The sequence below is a fragment of the Bos grunniens genome, chromosome 2 (genome assembly GCF_055505025.1).
Source record: "Bos grunniens cultivar Pamir isolate PY7600 chromosome 2, Bosgru_T2T1.0, whole genome shotgun sequence".
In the NCBI taxonomy this organism is placed as follows: Eukaryota; Metazoa; Chordata; class Mammalia; order Artiodactyla; family Bovidae; genus Bos; species Bos grunniens.
In genome coordinates, this window is record NC_141166.1 from 125,325,321 (window position 1) to 125,340,226 (window position 14,906).

The 14,906-nt window shown below is 36.2% G+C and overlaps 1 protein-coding gene across 1 annotated transcript in view; it reads left to right on the forward strand.

Annotated features, from left to right (window-relative positions):
* ZNF804A (zinc finger protein 804A) overlaps positions 1-13,771 on the forward strand; it is a 352,626-nt gene extending 338,855 nt beyond the window's left edge. Inside the window, exons 3-4 of the mRNA XM_086371268.1 lie at positions 8,233-8,363; positions 10,062-13,771. Coding sequence (XP_086227394.1) covers positions 8,233-8,363; positions 10,062-13,302 — 3,372 coding nt within the window. The 3' untranslated portion in view covers positions 13,303-13,771. The remainder of the gene's footprint in view (positions 1-8,232; positions 8,364-10,061) is intronic.
* The last annotated feature ends 1,135 nt before the right edge of the window (positions 13,772-14,906 follow it).

Here is a 14,906-nt window from a genome sequence, read left to right on the forward strand (position 1 = left end):
ACTGCAGCAGTCCAGGCTTCCCGATCCATGACCAACTCCTGGAGCTTGCTCAAACTCATGATATCCCCTTGAAAGTGAAAGTGAAAGTGACTTCGCTTAGTTGTGTCGGACTCTTTGCGACCCCATGGACTGTAGCCTACCATGCTTCTCCACCCATGGGATTTTCCAGGCAAGAGTACTGGAGTGGGTTGCCATTTCCTTCTCCCCTTAAATTATACTTAATGTCTAAACAAAGACAAAAATAGGTACTTTGCTTCCTAAAATAAACGCATCCTGTATACAACTGAAAATGCACTAATTTGCTCCCTAGAAGAGGATTAAAATTCTTTGGTAGTGTTAGCTCTTCTTGCAATCCTGTTAGTTATATACTATGATATAAATTCAATATATCTTATATGGTAACAGAATAAATGAAGAAAGAAAATGTATATGTATTTCATAACTAAATGAGGAAGAAATACCCATGACAATTATATTAATTAATATAGCTAGTCATGTGATCATAGTTGATATTTATAACTGCTTTATTCCACTACTCATTCCCTTTGCTCTCAACAAGCATCTTAGCTGATCATGGTATTTTGCATGATGGAATGACTCAAACCTTCATTCCCGAGGGGACTGGACCATTACTAGTACTGTCTGAATTGAGTTGTTGTAGTTTTCCATTGACCTTCTTTAATCACAGGGCATGATAACTCTGGGACACCAAAAGGGAGCTCCTGTATTCCAGACAACTTTCCTCACCACTACTGTGGCTAGTAGTTCATTGTCTCCTTGGTGATCAGGATCAGTCATCTCACCCAGCACAGTGCCACCCTTCTTTGCAGGTTGATTCAGTATAAAAAGCCCAAAGCAGCAAAGTAAAAAATTTAATTCCCAGTTCAGTGGAATAATCGATGTATCTCCTGGGTGGAATTATCCTCCGATTTGGAACTAAGACTTCTAGGACAGAAAAGCGTAAGTTTGTGGGGACAGAAATCAAAGATTTTGCTAGTGGACCATTAGGGATAGTAGTGAGTGATGCCACCTCAGTTTCTACCCCTTGCTTTTGAATCCTTCAGTCCTGGTTATGAGAAAAATAACACTATATATTGGACACTAATTCAGAGGACATACAGCCTCTTGGACAACATTGCTCCAGCCCTGCTAGGTATCGACACCTAGCAATTTAACTCTAGATATAACTGAGCCTTCTAAAGGTCATTCCTCCCTTCTTTCAAACAAGCTACTTCAAAACAGTGGGGAACATGATAAGACCACTGAATTCCATGAGCATGGGCCCACTTCCACACTTGTTCTTTCTTTGCTGTGAAGAGAGTTTCTTAATCAGAGCAATGATCATAAACGTGGAGTACCATAATGATGGAAATGGCATTCTGTAGGCCCATAGTTTGCAGTTGCTGTTGTTTTTAATTTTATTTGTTTATTTGACTGCATTGGGTCCTAGTTGAGGCACACGGGATCTTCATTGCATCATGTGGCATCTTTTCCTTTCAGCTCACAGACTCTCTAGTTGTGATACACAGGCTTATTTGCTCTGCAGCATGTAGGATCTTAGTTCCCCAGCCAGGGATTAAACCTGCATCTCTGCATTATAAGGCAGATTCTTAACCACTGGACAACAAAAGAAGTCCACATAGACTGTAGCTTTGACAGAAGTGTTAACAGGGAAGGTAAGTTCATATCCAGAGTAAATGCCTATTGCAGGAAGAGCAAAACTACTTCCTCTTTTTTTTTTTTTGGAAGGTTGCTGCCCAGTGTAATTAACCTACCACCAGCTAATGGCTGATCACTCCAGGGAACAATGCCATCTTGGGGACTCAGTGTTGATTTCTGTTACCAGCAGAGTGGGCAGAGTGTTAACCAGAGTAGCCCTGGGTTATAGCCAGTATGAAGCTGGGGTTCTCAGTCCCACAAACACAAGGAAATTAACTCTACCAACAACCTTAGGGAGGTTGTGAGATGATTTTTTTCCAACACAAGTCTCCAAATGAGAAAAAATCTTGATCAACAACTTCACTGAGCACAGAAGAGGCATATTCATCTACAGAAATATGGAGATAATAATGCATGCTGTTTATAGCTGTTAAATTTGTGGTGATTTTAAAAACAGAAATAAAGAATAAGCCTAATAAAAAAAACCTTCCCTAATCACTCTATTTGAAATTGTGGCCCCATGGACTGTAGCCTGCCAAGCTCTTCTGTCCATGGGGATTCTCCAGGCAAGAATACTAGAGTGGGTTGCCATGCCCTCCTCTAGGGGATCTTCCCAACCCCGGGATCGAATGCAGGTCTCCCACATTGCAGGCTGATTTTTTACCATCTAAGCCACCTGGGAAGCCCTTACTTCCTACACCCTCAGCTTAAATTCATTTCATCCATAGCCCTTTTCATTATCCACCGTACTATACAACTGACTTAATTATAAGTTTTAATGTACATTTCTCTCAACTGTGACAAAAAATTCATGCAACGAACAGAGCTTTTATCCTCCTTTGTCACAGATATATCAACAGTGCTTAGAATAACAGCTGACAGGTAATGGGCATTCAAGAAGTATTTGCTGAAAGATAAATGAATATTTGCAATACATCCCAATGAACCTGACCTAAAGAGTTAGGCATCTTGAATAACATATTGCAGAGTAAACATAGGAGATAAATCACATGAAATGTTCCCGGAAATCCTGATTCCAGTCCGGTTCTACCACTCGCACACATCTGTGAACAAGTTTAAAATTTGCTCAACTTTCGTTTTGTCATCTCTAAATATGGATAATAAGGCTAGCTCTGTTTGCTTTCATGCTTATTTTCAAAGTAATGTATATAATACTGTGTAATAAATTTTAAGGAACAGTATTAATTTTAAATGAAGAGATACAGGTGGCTGTTATGTATGTAAAAATATTTCCACTTCCTAGTAAGTAAATGAATCATAGCAAAACATTAAATCATATATCACTTATTGACTGCCAATAAGTATATCATAATATATATAATATATCACTTTTTGTCTGTCATCTCTCTAAACTAAACAAATTTAGAGGGATGCTGCCCAGTATTGGATAAGGTATATATTCTCATATGCTGTTGGGAACAGTACAATGACAGTATAAGGCTGTGTACAGCAGTTTGGAAAATCTCAAAAAGTGCATTTTGATCTTTTATTTTAGTGTTTCTTGTAGAAACCTGTCCTTTGGGTGTAATTAGACAGGTGTACACAATATACATATAAGAATGTTCATGAAAGTTTGGTTTGCAATTGTAAAACAATGTAATTTATCTAAATGTTTGCACAGAAACTGCTGAGTCTTTTAAGTGCTATTTTTCTCTCTCTTGCTTTTTCTCTATTTCTCACATTGATTAAGCCTTTGCCACTTTCTAAACACCATCACTAACTTGAGGCCAGTATTGTTATAACTTTACCAATCATCCAATTCCATGGGTTTTCCTGAGACCATATCTGAGGATTAATGACCTTGGGTTGCCCTTGTGACATTCTGTTTCTCTATAGACTAAGAGAAGTAAATCAGTGGGAAAGTAGAATAGACCCTCTGAGATGGTATCATAACCAAAGAATATTGATTTCTGTTTTTTCTTTCTTTAGTGCATATTTTCAAAGTATATGTTGAATTATATGTGAGCATATATTACAATTTGTTTTACAATGCAGTAGACAGACCACATCCACCCACAAGTTCCTTTTAACATACTTTTAATTTTCTAATTCTTGCTGACTGTCATACCTGTCTTGACATTTATCACCAAGAATTTTTTAAGAGTGATTCTCAATAAATTGTTGAGGAAGCTTTTGAAATAACATTGATATTTCCATAAGCCTCACTGGTATAATCTTGTATATTCCTTTGTGTGGAACTTAAGTTTTCTTTCCATTTGGCATTCTCAGAAGAATTCACTTGGTTTCTATTTTTTTACCTTTCAAAATTACTCTTATAGTTCTAAAATATTATTTAGGACTTTATTTTGCTGCAGAAAAATGCAAGAAAGGATATAAAGACTGATAAATTCTATCCTAAAACTGACCAAAGTATTTGGCCAGACCTATAACCTCTGCAGTTTCCCAGGTGGCTCAGTGGTGAAATAATCTGCCTGCCAATGCAGGAGATGAAAGAGACTCCAATTTCATCTCTGGTCATGAAGATCCCCTGCAGAAGGAAACGGCAACCCACTCCTAGTATCCTTTCCCAGAGAATTCTGTGGACAGAGGAACCTGGCAGGCTACAGTCCATAAGGTCAGAAAGAGTCGGACGTGACTGAGTGCACACAGCATATATAACCTCTACAACTAAGTAGTCCCTAAATATTAGTCAAGTTTATTTACCTTGATATTAGGAAGTCTATCACCGAGATAAGAAAAGTTTTATGTATATAGAGGGAGATTGAGATCAATAGATTCAGTACATTACTTGAATGTAATTTGGTGGACCCAACCAGTCCATCCTAAAGGAAATCAGTCCTGAGTATTCATTGGAAAGACTGATGCTGATGCTGAAACTCCAATATTTTGGCCGCCTGATGTGAAGAACTGACTCATTTGAAAAGAACCTGATGCTGGGAAAGATTGAAGGCAGGAGGAGAAGGGGACAACAGAGGATGAGATGGTTGGATGGCATCACTGACGCAGGTACATGAGTTTGAGTAGGTTCCAGGAGTTGGTGATGGACAGGGAGGCCTGGCATGCTGCAGTCCATGGGGTTGCAAAGATTCGAACATGACTGAGTGACTGAACTGAACTGAACTGAACTGACAACCTCTGCAAGACAAAAACAACATCTGCATTCTTCTCTAAATCATCATTTAGGAGTTGATTCTGCCATGTCAATCACTCAGTTATTTCACAGCTATACCACAACTGTTTTGGCATTTGAAAATTGACAGACTCCTTGATATTTGACTATTATATCAGTAGAAATGGATTAAGTAAAATCATAATGGTTAATTTGAAGCTGTAAACAGTGGATTCCTAGCAATTTCATATACTTGCTTTAGAAAAGCTTTGCTTTTTGTTAGAAGCATTGTACATTTAACTTGCATATATATATATATACACACACACAACATATATATCAGAAATTAACATTTATTCTAAAAATCTTATTTAAAATAGTCATCTATTTTTTTTATTGTATCAGCTTCCTGAAGGATCTAGTAGGAAAAATTATGTCTGATTGTTAAAATATTGCTATATATAAATAGAACTTCTTAAAAACTTTGAATGTTAGTTGTTAGTTCTTTCATTGATATTGCAGCATTCTTGCTTTATTTCACTTGGCACTTTGATTTTAAAATGTTTATTTTAGAGAATTTATCTTCAAATTCTCTCTTAGCATCCACCTCTTAACCCAAACCCTCTCTTGATTGACTGTCTGTTTGTTAAAATGGCAGGTGTTATTTCTCAGTAAAGGTAATGCATATTCTTTAGGTCATTCAATTATGCACACCTAATAAATCACTAATTCTACTTTTTCTCTCCACTGCGATTCCTTTAGAAAAGGTTTTTAATGTTTTTAACTGGTTCATTGTAAAATTCTATTTATTGGTCACTTTGTCTTTAATTTTACTACATGGCAAAATTTCATGCATACCGATGCCAAAAGAATCTTAATAAAATGAAAATTGTATCATGGAAAAACAAAATAAAAAGAAAATGGTATTGTGACATTGAATTGTTTAAACTCCCTTTAATGTTTTCTACAGTTACATTAAGTCATATGTTAGACAGGGTCCCCCAGGAAATGGTTGGACCTTATAATTCATTAAGTCTTGCTACTTCCACACATACACTCTGCTGTAGCCATGCTTCATTAAATCATGCATTTTTTCAGAATCTGCATGCTCTTATTTCTATGTTTTACAAAACTTTTATTTCTCCTGAAATATCCTCCCACTTCCAACATTCAACCCTTCTTCTTCATGTTTTTACATCCATTAAAACCTAGATCAGATGTGGCTTTTCTCAGGAGCCTACCTAGGGAATTTGGGTGCACCCCTGTACTGTCCTCATAGGTCACAAAAAGATTTCCTCAACCACTGATTGCCATTATCTTTTACTGTGTGCCTTTTCTACCTATTTTTGTGAAATGTATATAAATATACACTCACTTGTCCACACATACAGTCACAGAAACACACACACACACTAACACACTAGATAAAGGTAAAAACACATCTTTTACCTTTTTAAAAATATCCTAGACATTTAACAGAGTAACCATGCTGGTGATCAATAAGTTGTTGAATGAATTTTGATATGACCTCAAGATTTTAGGAGACAGAGATAACCAAAACTTTCTTGCCCTATTATACTCTAATTCTACATATTTTCAAAAACAATAAATGGTTGAATATGTGTTATACAATTGAAGCCACTTTTGTTATATCAATGCGATAATATATCAAAATTTTACTTTTATGAATGGCAACCCACTCCAGTACTCTTGCCTGGAAAATCCCATGGACGGAGGAGCCTGGTAGGCTGCAATCCATGGGGTCGCTAGGAGTCGGACACGACTAAGCAACTTCACTTTCACTTTTCACACATTGGAGAAAGAAATGGCAACCCACTCCAGTGTTTTTGGCTGGAGAACCCCAGGGACGGTGGAGCCTGGTGGGCTGCAGTCTATGGGGTCGCACAGAGTCAGTCATGACTGAAGAGACTTAGCAGCAGCAGCAACACAAGTTAGACATTTATGACATGGTCTTTATTTTATTTAAATTCAGCTCTAAATAATCCCCTTCACAAATATGTCAATGCAAATTATCTCAAAAGTTTTTGTTCAATCACTTCATGGAAATGTGATTAGTATATGCTTTATTCTCTTAAATTCCTATTTTAAGACTCTGATATGTCATGATGGCATGACATGAATTCCACAGGAAAATATAGTACTTTAAAATCTTTTTTTAAAGTTTTTAATGGCTGTATACTGTTTCTGTGAAAGACTATAGTGAAAATATCTGGGGCATGGGACCGCTTTGGTATCTCTTAAATCATGCCACATACATGGCTATTTATCAGTTCTATTCAACTTGACATGTTATTTTTCTGTCCTTCAATCTCAAACCTCAGCTCCTTTAATTAGGATGAAACATATGCTCAATGTAACAAGAATTTTCACAATAATACTGCTAATTTTCTTCCTAGATCTTGAATTATTTGAGAAATATGCCTGATATTTGAGGGATGGGATTATTTTAAATCACATTTTTAGTGGGAATTTGCCTCGTAGATTCATGTAAGACATTTACTCTTCTTAGAAAATATGAAAAAGATCAGATACCTTTCTAATGTAGAGCATATCAGCAGAAATAGAGATACAGACATAGAGAACAAATGTAAGACGCCAAGAAAGGAAGGAGGGGTGGGATGAATTGGGAGATTGGAATTGACATATATACATTGCTATGTATAAAATGATTACTAAAGAGAACATTTCGTATAGCACAAAAAACTACTTACTGCTCTTTGGTGACCTAAATAGGAAGGAAATCCAAAAAAAGAAGGGATATATGTATACAAATGGCTGATTAATTTTCCTGTACAGTAGAAAGTGACACGCTATTGTAAAGCAACTGTACTCTAATACAAATTTTAAAATGATGGAATTTATTACACACAACTAAAATACACAAGCTAATTGGATTTGTTTTAAAAATTAGTTTGTTTTTTTAAGACTCCAACAGTTTCCCAGATGATGCTAGTGGTAAAGAACTTGCCTGCCAAAGCAGGAGTCGTAAGAGATACAGGTTCAGTCCCTGAGTTGAGAAGATCCCCTGAAGGAAGGCATGGCAACCCACTCCAGTATTCTTGCTTGGAGAAGACCATGAAAAGAGGAACCTGGGGGACTACAATCCATAGGGTGGCACAGAGTTGGACACGACTGAAGCGACTTAGCACACATACACGCACAAGACATGTATGAATTAGGCAGAGAACCTTGGCAGGCAACAATCAGTAGGCAAAGATCAAATTTCCAGTTTATTAAGGCATAGGTATACCTTTTAATACCATGTAATGATGTGTTTTGGCACTCTTTTTACAAGCCAAAAGTGCAAGAACATATTTTGTTAGAAGTAGATTGTCACAAATGCTGTACTTTCCTTAGATGAGATCAAAGATGATGCATTAGAAAATTTCAATAACAATAATAATGGCTTTGACATTACTATAGACTCAAATGCTATTAATCATTTTCATATTTTTTAATAGAGGCTCAAAGAACTGAAACAAAGGGAATTTGCTCGAAATGTAGCATCTAAATCCAGGAAAGATGAAAGAAAACAGGAAAAGGCACTCCAACGCCTGCACAAGCTGGCCGAGCTAAGAAAGGAAACCGTATGGTGAGTGTGCAGTGAATGTTTTCTTAAAACATGATGACAAATAAAGGAAATGAATAAAGGGCACAAATCTATTTATTTCTGTACCCAGAATAAGACAATCACATTTTCATAACTTTCTGTGGCCTGTGAACAGTAAATTGAATTTGAGATTTAGGCAAACACCTTTTTAATGCACATTTCAATAAAAAACCAAATTGCTGCAATTTTCCTTTCTAAAAATTAATTTTACATTATTAATCAAGTTGTGTTAATAGAAAGCCATTCTATTTCTTATTGAAATTCAAAACATTTGATTGAAGAAGCGATGTAAACACCATCTCATAGCCCTTGTTATAAGTAGAAGTTATTTTTTAATTGAAAATTTGGAGAACTTTTATTTGAAATGATCTTTAAGAATATATATGGAAGGAGAAAAAGAAATAGTGTTAGGGAATACTGACATATCAAAACATTGTTTGAGATGTCAGATTTTAAAAGTCAAAATAAAGTGTAAATATATCTGGAATCCTATAGTGAACTGTTAAAACCAAACGAAACTGCTATTCAATTATACCAACCAGGTATTTTTATTCTGTGCAGTAAAAAATGAAAAATTATACAAGTGCAAGTTTACATTTCAGACTATTATAGTACCTATGTAATTTAATGCCCTATAAGTAGCCTTTGCAAATGTAAAGTATAATATTTTAAGGGAAATAGACTTGATAATAAGACATGTACAGAAGAAGCAAAACTTCTTATCTAAGTTACTTTTCTTAGCATATAGTACATATTTCACCTTACATACACACACAGTTTTTCCCAATAATTTGGTGACTCTAATGAGATGCAAATTAAGAATTAGTAGTGTTTCTTACTGTCATACAAGACAGTGAACCAGTACATTGTATTATAGTTTAAAGAAATAATTTGATTAAAACATTTGAGACCATTTATTACCTCTCAGAAACTAACATCTTAGAAAAGCAGGGGAAACTCTGCACAGCGTGATTCTTTTGGGGCAAAGATGATATTTAGTTAGTTCTTTGTTTATGTGCTGGACAGTATAGTTCTTTTTTATAAAAACTCACTATTTATGGTATCCTGTGATGCCAAATAAATGGAAACCACAACCTATATTTATTGTATATAATGGTATAATGGATAACTTCAGGATAATTTTTAAATATTAAGAATGGCAATTCCAAAAGACTTAAAGCTCTCATTGAGCATATCACAGAGTCTTGATAGACAATCAATGAGCATTGATTGAATTGTTGGACTGAATTCCCAGTCCTGTTTACATCATGACTGAGAGTTTTTCTTTTAACTTCCTTCATATTCTCCATATAGAGAATATGTGGAGTTAAGTATTTGTGAATTAAAAGTATTTTTTAAGAGAATTCTGTATCCCAAAGTGTCACTGATGGAGGTAAAGAAACATTTTTATTTTGGAAACACTGGCTGAAAATCTTTGACCATTGCTGTTAATAGCTGTAAAAGTAACTTCAAGAGGTCATCTCCAAGTGATCCCAAATGATATCCAATAACTAAATTAAATTGCGATACTATGGAAGTCAATTGCACTACATGAATGTAATTATCTTACAAAGATTTACGAACTTGAAAGAAATCTTATGATGACATTTCTAAGATGTAAATGCTTGTTTTTCCTCAAAAGTGTCTTATCTGAAAACATACTTTTGTTTCTTTCTGTAGCGCTCCTGGAAGCGGTCCTATGTTCAAGTCAACAACTGTTACTGTGAGAGAAAATTGTAACGAAATTTCCCAAAGAGCTGTTGTGGATTCAGTTAATAACCAGGAAGATTTTAAATGCACTTTGATTCATAGTCAAGAGAAGGCTAAAGATGTTACCACTCTTGCTGCAGATCCAGAAAGTACAAAGAGTTATATGGCCAAAAATAACCAACTTGAAGATCAAGCCCAGGGGATTCACAGACACAAAATTGGCTTTTCTTTTGCATTTCCAAAGAAAGCATCCGTGAAACTGGAGTCCTCAGCTGCAGCCTTCTCTGAATACAATGATGATGCCTCTGCGGAAAAAGGATTTAGCAGAAAAAGTAGATTTGTCCCGGGTGCTTGTCATCTTCAACTATCTTCACCAACAGATGTGCTTTTGAATTCCGTGGAGAAAGCAAACTCTTTTCATCCACCAGAGGGAATGTGCACTGACAAAGAAACTACTCAAACTCAAGAGATGAAAAAAGTTTCTAGTGAAAAAGATCCATTATTATTACCTCCATTTTGTCAGTTTCAGCTCCCTTCATCATCTGATGCAGATAATTGTCAAATTTCAGTCCCTTCAGCAGATCAGATTTCACCAGAAGATATTCTTATTAATGAAGACACACCTATAAACGGTAACACTTCTGAATTGCTAGGAAATAAATCCATAGTTCTTGATATGGCTGATGACAACATGTCTTTGCAGACTACCACCAAGGAAACTGTTAAGGGCAATGTGACATCCATGATTGAAGTTGAAAATAAAAATCATGGTCTGGACGTGTTGACCCCTGTAAATTCTGAAGAGGATAATATAACCTTACACACAAAAAAAGATTTATATAAAAGACCATGTGAGCCATTTATACCCGTACTTAACAAAGATGGATCCACAGTTCTTCAGTGGCCATCAGAAATGCTGACATACACCACCACTCAACCATCAATTTCCTATAGCTGTAATCCTCTCTGTTTTGACTTCAAGTCCACTAAATTAAACAACAAGCTAGATAAAAATAAGCTGCCTTTAAGTGATCTTTCTTCTCAGCAGAAGGGAGAAGAAATTTACAAGAACCCAGTTTTGGATTGCAAGGATACGTCTATGGCAGGACTCACTGATTATGAAGTTGGAGGTAGCAGAAATGGACATACCCAAGTCACTTCTCATTTGACTGATGATACTGTCTCTAATAGCTGTGATTCTGGAAAAAATGAGACTATGGGTCAGAGGTATAAAAATATTTCCTGTAGGATCAGAAAAACAAAAAAATATACTTTTACTAAAAATCAGATAAAGCCAGATGCTATAGATGGGAAATACAACAAAATAAGATTGAAAAATACTCATGAACGTTGGTTCCATAAAAGTAGACGAAAGAAAAAAAGAAAGTTATGTCACCATAATTATGGAGAGAAAACCAAAGAATCAGAAACACGCTTCAAAATGGAAACAGAAAATAGTTACACTGATACAACTAGGAAAAATCTACTGGAAATAATTTCAGAAAAACAGTATTTAGCTGCAGAGCAACTATTGGACTCACAGCAATTACCTGATAAAAGGCCCAAATCTACATCCATATACTTAAGTGAAAATGAAGAAACGTGTAAAACCTGGAACACTGAATACAATAATAATACTTTTATCAGTTCTAAAAACTACTGTAAAAACAGCTCAGTTGTCTTAAATGGACAATCCAATTCAACAATGATACATTCTGCAAAACATAATTTAACATACTCCAGAACATACTGTAGTTGGAAAGCTAAAATGTCCAGCTGTGGTCATGATCACAGATGCCTAGTTCTTCAGAATGAAATGAAATGCATGAGTCAGAGCCAGGCTGTTAAAAGAGGTTATAATTCTCTCATTAATGAATCAGAAAGATGCCATCGAAAGCGTAGACAACATTCATATTCTTATTCTTCAGACGAAAGTTTAAATCGACAGAATTATCTACCAGAAGAATTCTTGACATCACATCATGCTTCTGCTCCTTGCAAACCTAAGAGGAAACAGAGGAGAAAAAGAAATAGATTCCACATGCGTTTTGAAGCTTTGGAACTCAAAGAGAAAACAGATTATCCCAAGAAAGGCAATTCTTCCTTACATCACCAGGATAAAATTGTAAGTGAAGAGGGAAAAGACGAAGTAAAACCACAGGAAACTGCAGATGTCAAAAGGAACTCAGAACAACTAGACCAAGTAGAAAATAAACTGGCTGTGCCCACCAGCAGCCCTCTTCCTTCTGAAGCCAATGATGAAACTCAGCAGGTTGTAATGGAGACCACTGCTGGTGAACCGTCAGAGATTTCCAGTGAACCCACCACATCAGCCTATACAGTTAGTGCCCCAGCAAAAGGAGAAATAGACAGTACCTCGCTTGAACACAAAGAAAGAAGTGAGGATACAAATGTCAATGAAAAGCAAATTCCTTTCAAGGTGCCTAATAGTGAAAGGAACTTTAGACAGTCACAACCTAAATCGTTCCTTTGTCATTATGAACTGGCTGAAGCCCTTCCACAAGGCAAGATGAATGAGGCATCAACGGAGTGGCTGTGTTTTAATTCAGGAATCCTTAATGCACAACCACCATTGCCATTCAAAGAAGCACATGTCAGTGGCCATACCTTTGTAACAACAGAGCAGATCCTGGCTCCATTAGCTTTACCAGAACAGCCATTATTGATTCCGATAGAAAACCATGACAAGTTCAAAAACCTACCATGTGAAGTATACCAGCACATCCTACCGCCAAACATGCTGGCCAACAAGGTCAAGTTCACTTTTCCTCCAGCCGCCCTCGCACCCCCCAGCACACCTCTGCAGCCTTTGCCTTTGCAGCAGCCCCTGCGTTCTACCTCTGTCACCACTATCCACCACACTGTTTTACAACAGCATGCGGCAGCGGCAGCAGCTGCAGCGGCAGCGGCAGCGGCAGGAACCTTTAAAGTGCTTCAACCACACCAACAGTTTCTGTCCCACGTCCCAGCTCTCACCAGAACATCATTACCTCAGATCTCAGTAGGACCAGTAGGGCCGAGGCTTTGTCCTGGGAGTCAGCCAACTTTTGTTGCTCCTCCTCAGGTGCCAATCATCCCAGCTTCCGTCCTTCATCCTAGCCATCTGGCTTTCCCACCTTTGCCCCATGCCCTCTTCCCTTCGCTGCTCTCCCCGCACCCTACCGTCATCCCACTGCAGCCCCTGTTCTAGTCATCACCATGAGAGGGAAAGAAAATATCCGTGTGAAAACTACTGCCATATGTGTTAATGCTCATTAAGTGGATAATAGCCTATTTAAATGGTGGAAATAAACTAGCTAAAATATGGCTTCATTGATATGAAATCACTTACTATAAGTGTAATGATGCAAATAAATTCTTAAGCTTCTGATATATAATATTATTAAGGCACTGAATAGTTTGAAAATCAATATAATCTATGCTGTATATCAAAATGATGTCTTAAGAGTATGTATAATGTATATAAAATATATTTATAGTACTGTAATTTATGTTGTAAAGTATGCCCGTCACTTTTTTTAATCTTTGTGTATTTGCACCTATTTAATGTTTAGACAAAGCTGATGGCATTATGTTTTGTACCATGCTCCTTGAAACTGTAAATTCAGTGAAAAATATCTCTTGCAATAAATTTTTGTTAAATATTTAAGTAAATCAAACCCTTGTTTTTAGTTGGTTTTCACTGGGGATTGTATAGTAACAATAGGTTTTGAATTTATATTGTTTCCTCTGTTTATTGACATCTCTGAACCTTAGAGGCTCAGCAAATCATCTTTGCCACTCTATCGGTACTTATACTATAATACTGTCTTTCAGAAAAAGTATAACAAGTCTATTTACTTTTCTGTTTTTCATACTGTTGCATATCCTCAGAGTTTACTATATTTCATGAACACTTGATCTAAATAATGAGCCATGGAAATTCTTGTTAAAGTAATGTTAGTATTTGGTGGAGAGGAAGCAAATAACTACAATATGCAAAGTATTTAGTATTCTTCCCGGGACTATAAAACAGTACTAGTAGATAAGACATAGAAAGTAACCAATATAAGTTCTTATGACATTTTTGTATGTCAAAATTACCAAATGTATTGTGTTTATTTTTAATTATTGCAGGGAATATACATATATAAGAATGTTGGCATGGATTAAGGAATAAGTTTAATTAACCACTAACCATTATATAACACCTTGCGAAGAATGGTATAAACACAGCCTGGACATATTCTTAACTGAGAATCTTGAAGTGGGAAAAGAGTAAATAAATAGCTCTTCCTTCTGCAAATCTTTCTAGTATACATGTTTCTATCATATTTCCAAATCACCAAGAAACAGTTAGAAAGTCTTCACATTACCCTTCCAGATTCTGTTCTATTTTTAATGACCTCTGCATTTTCATTCACTCAAACGCTGCTTCTGTGTGTACTCAAGAATATAATTATTTAATAGAAAAATAGAGAATTTCACACTTCCCATGACAGTTTTCTAACATGTACCTGCCCCAGTGCATGCCACTTGTTAAGACAAAGTCTACATGCCTGATAGAGAAAATTCAACTCACTAAGTGCAAACAATGAAGGATTACGGTAGCCTAGCAATGAATCCAAGGAAAAGAGAGACCAAATGAGTCCATCTAAAGTGAGAGCAACTTTTAAGTGATCCTGCACTGAAGAAATGCTATTTCATAAGTTTGCTGTAACAAGTGGGTTACCCTAAAAATATTTAGTGCAAGCATATATTCCCAGAGCAGAATAATATATTGAATTCTACTTTAACAGGAGAAATAAGAGAGAA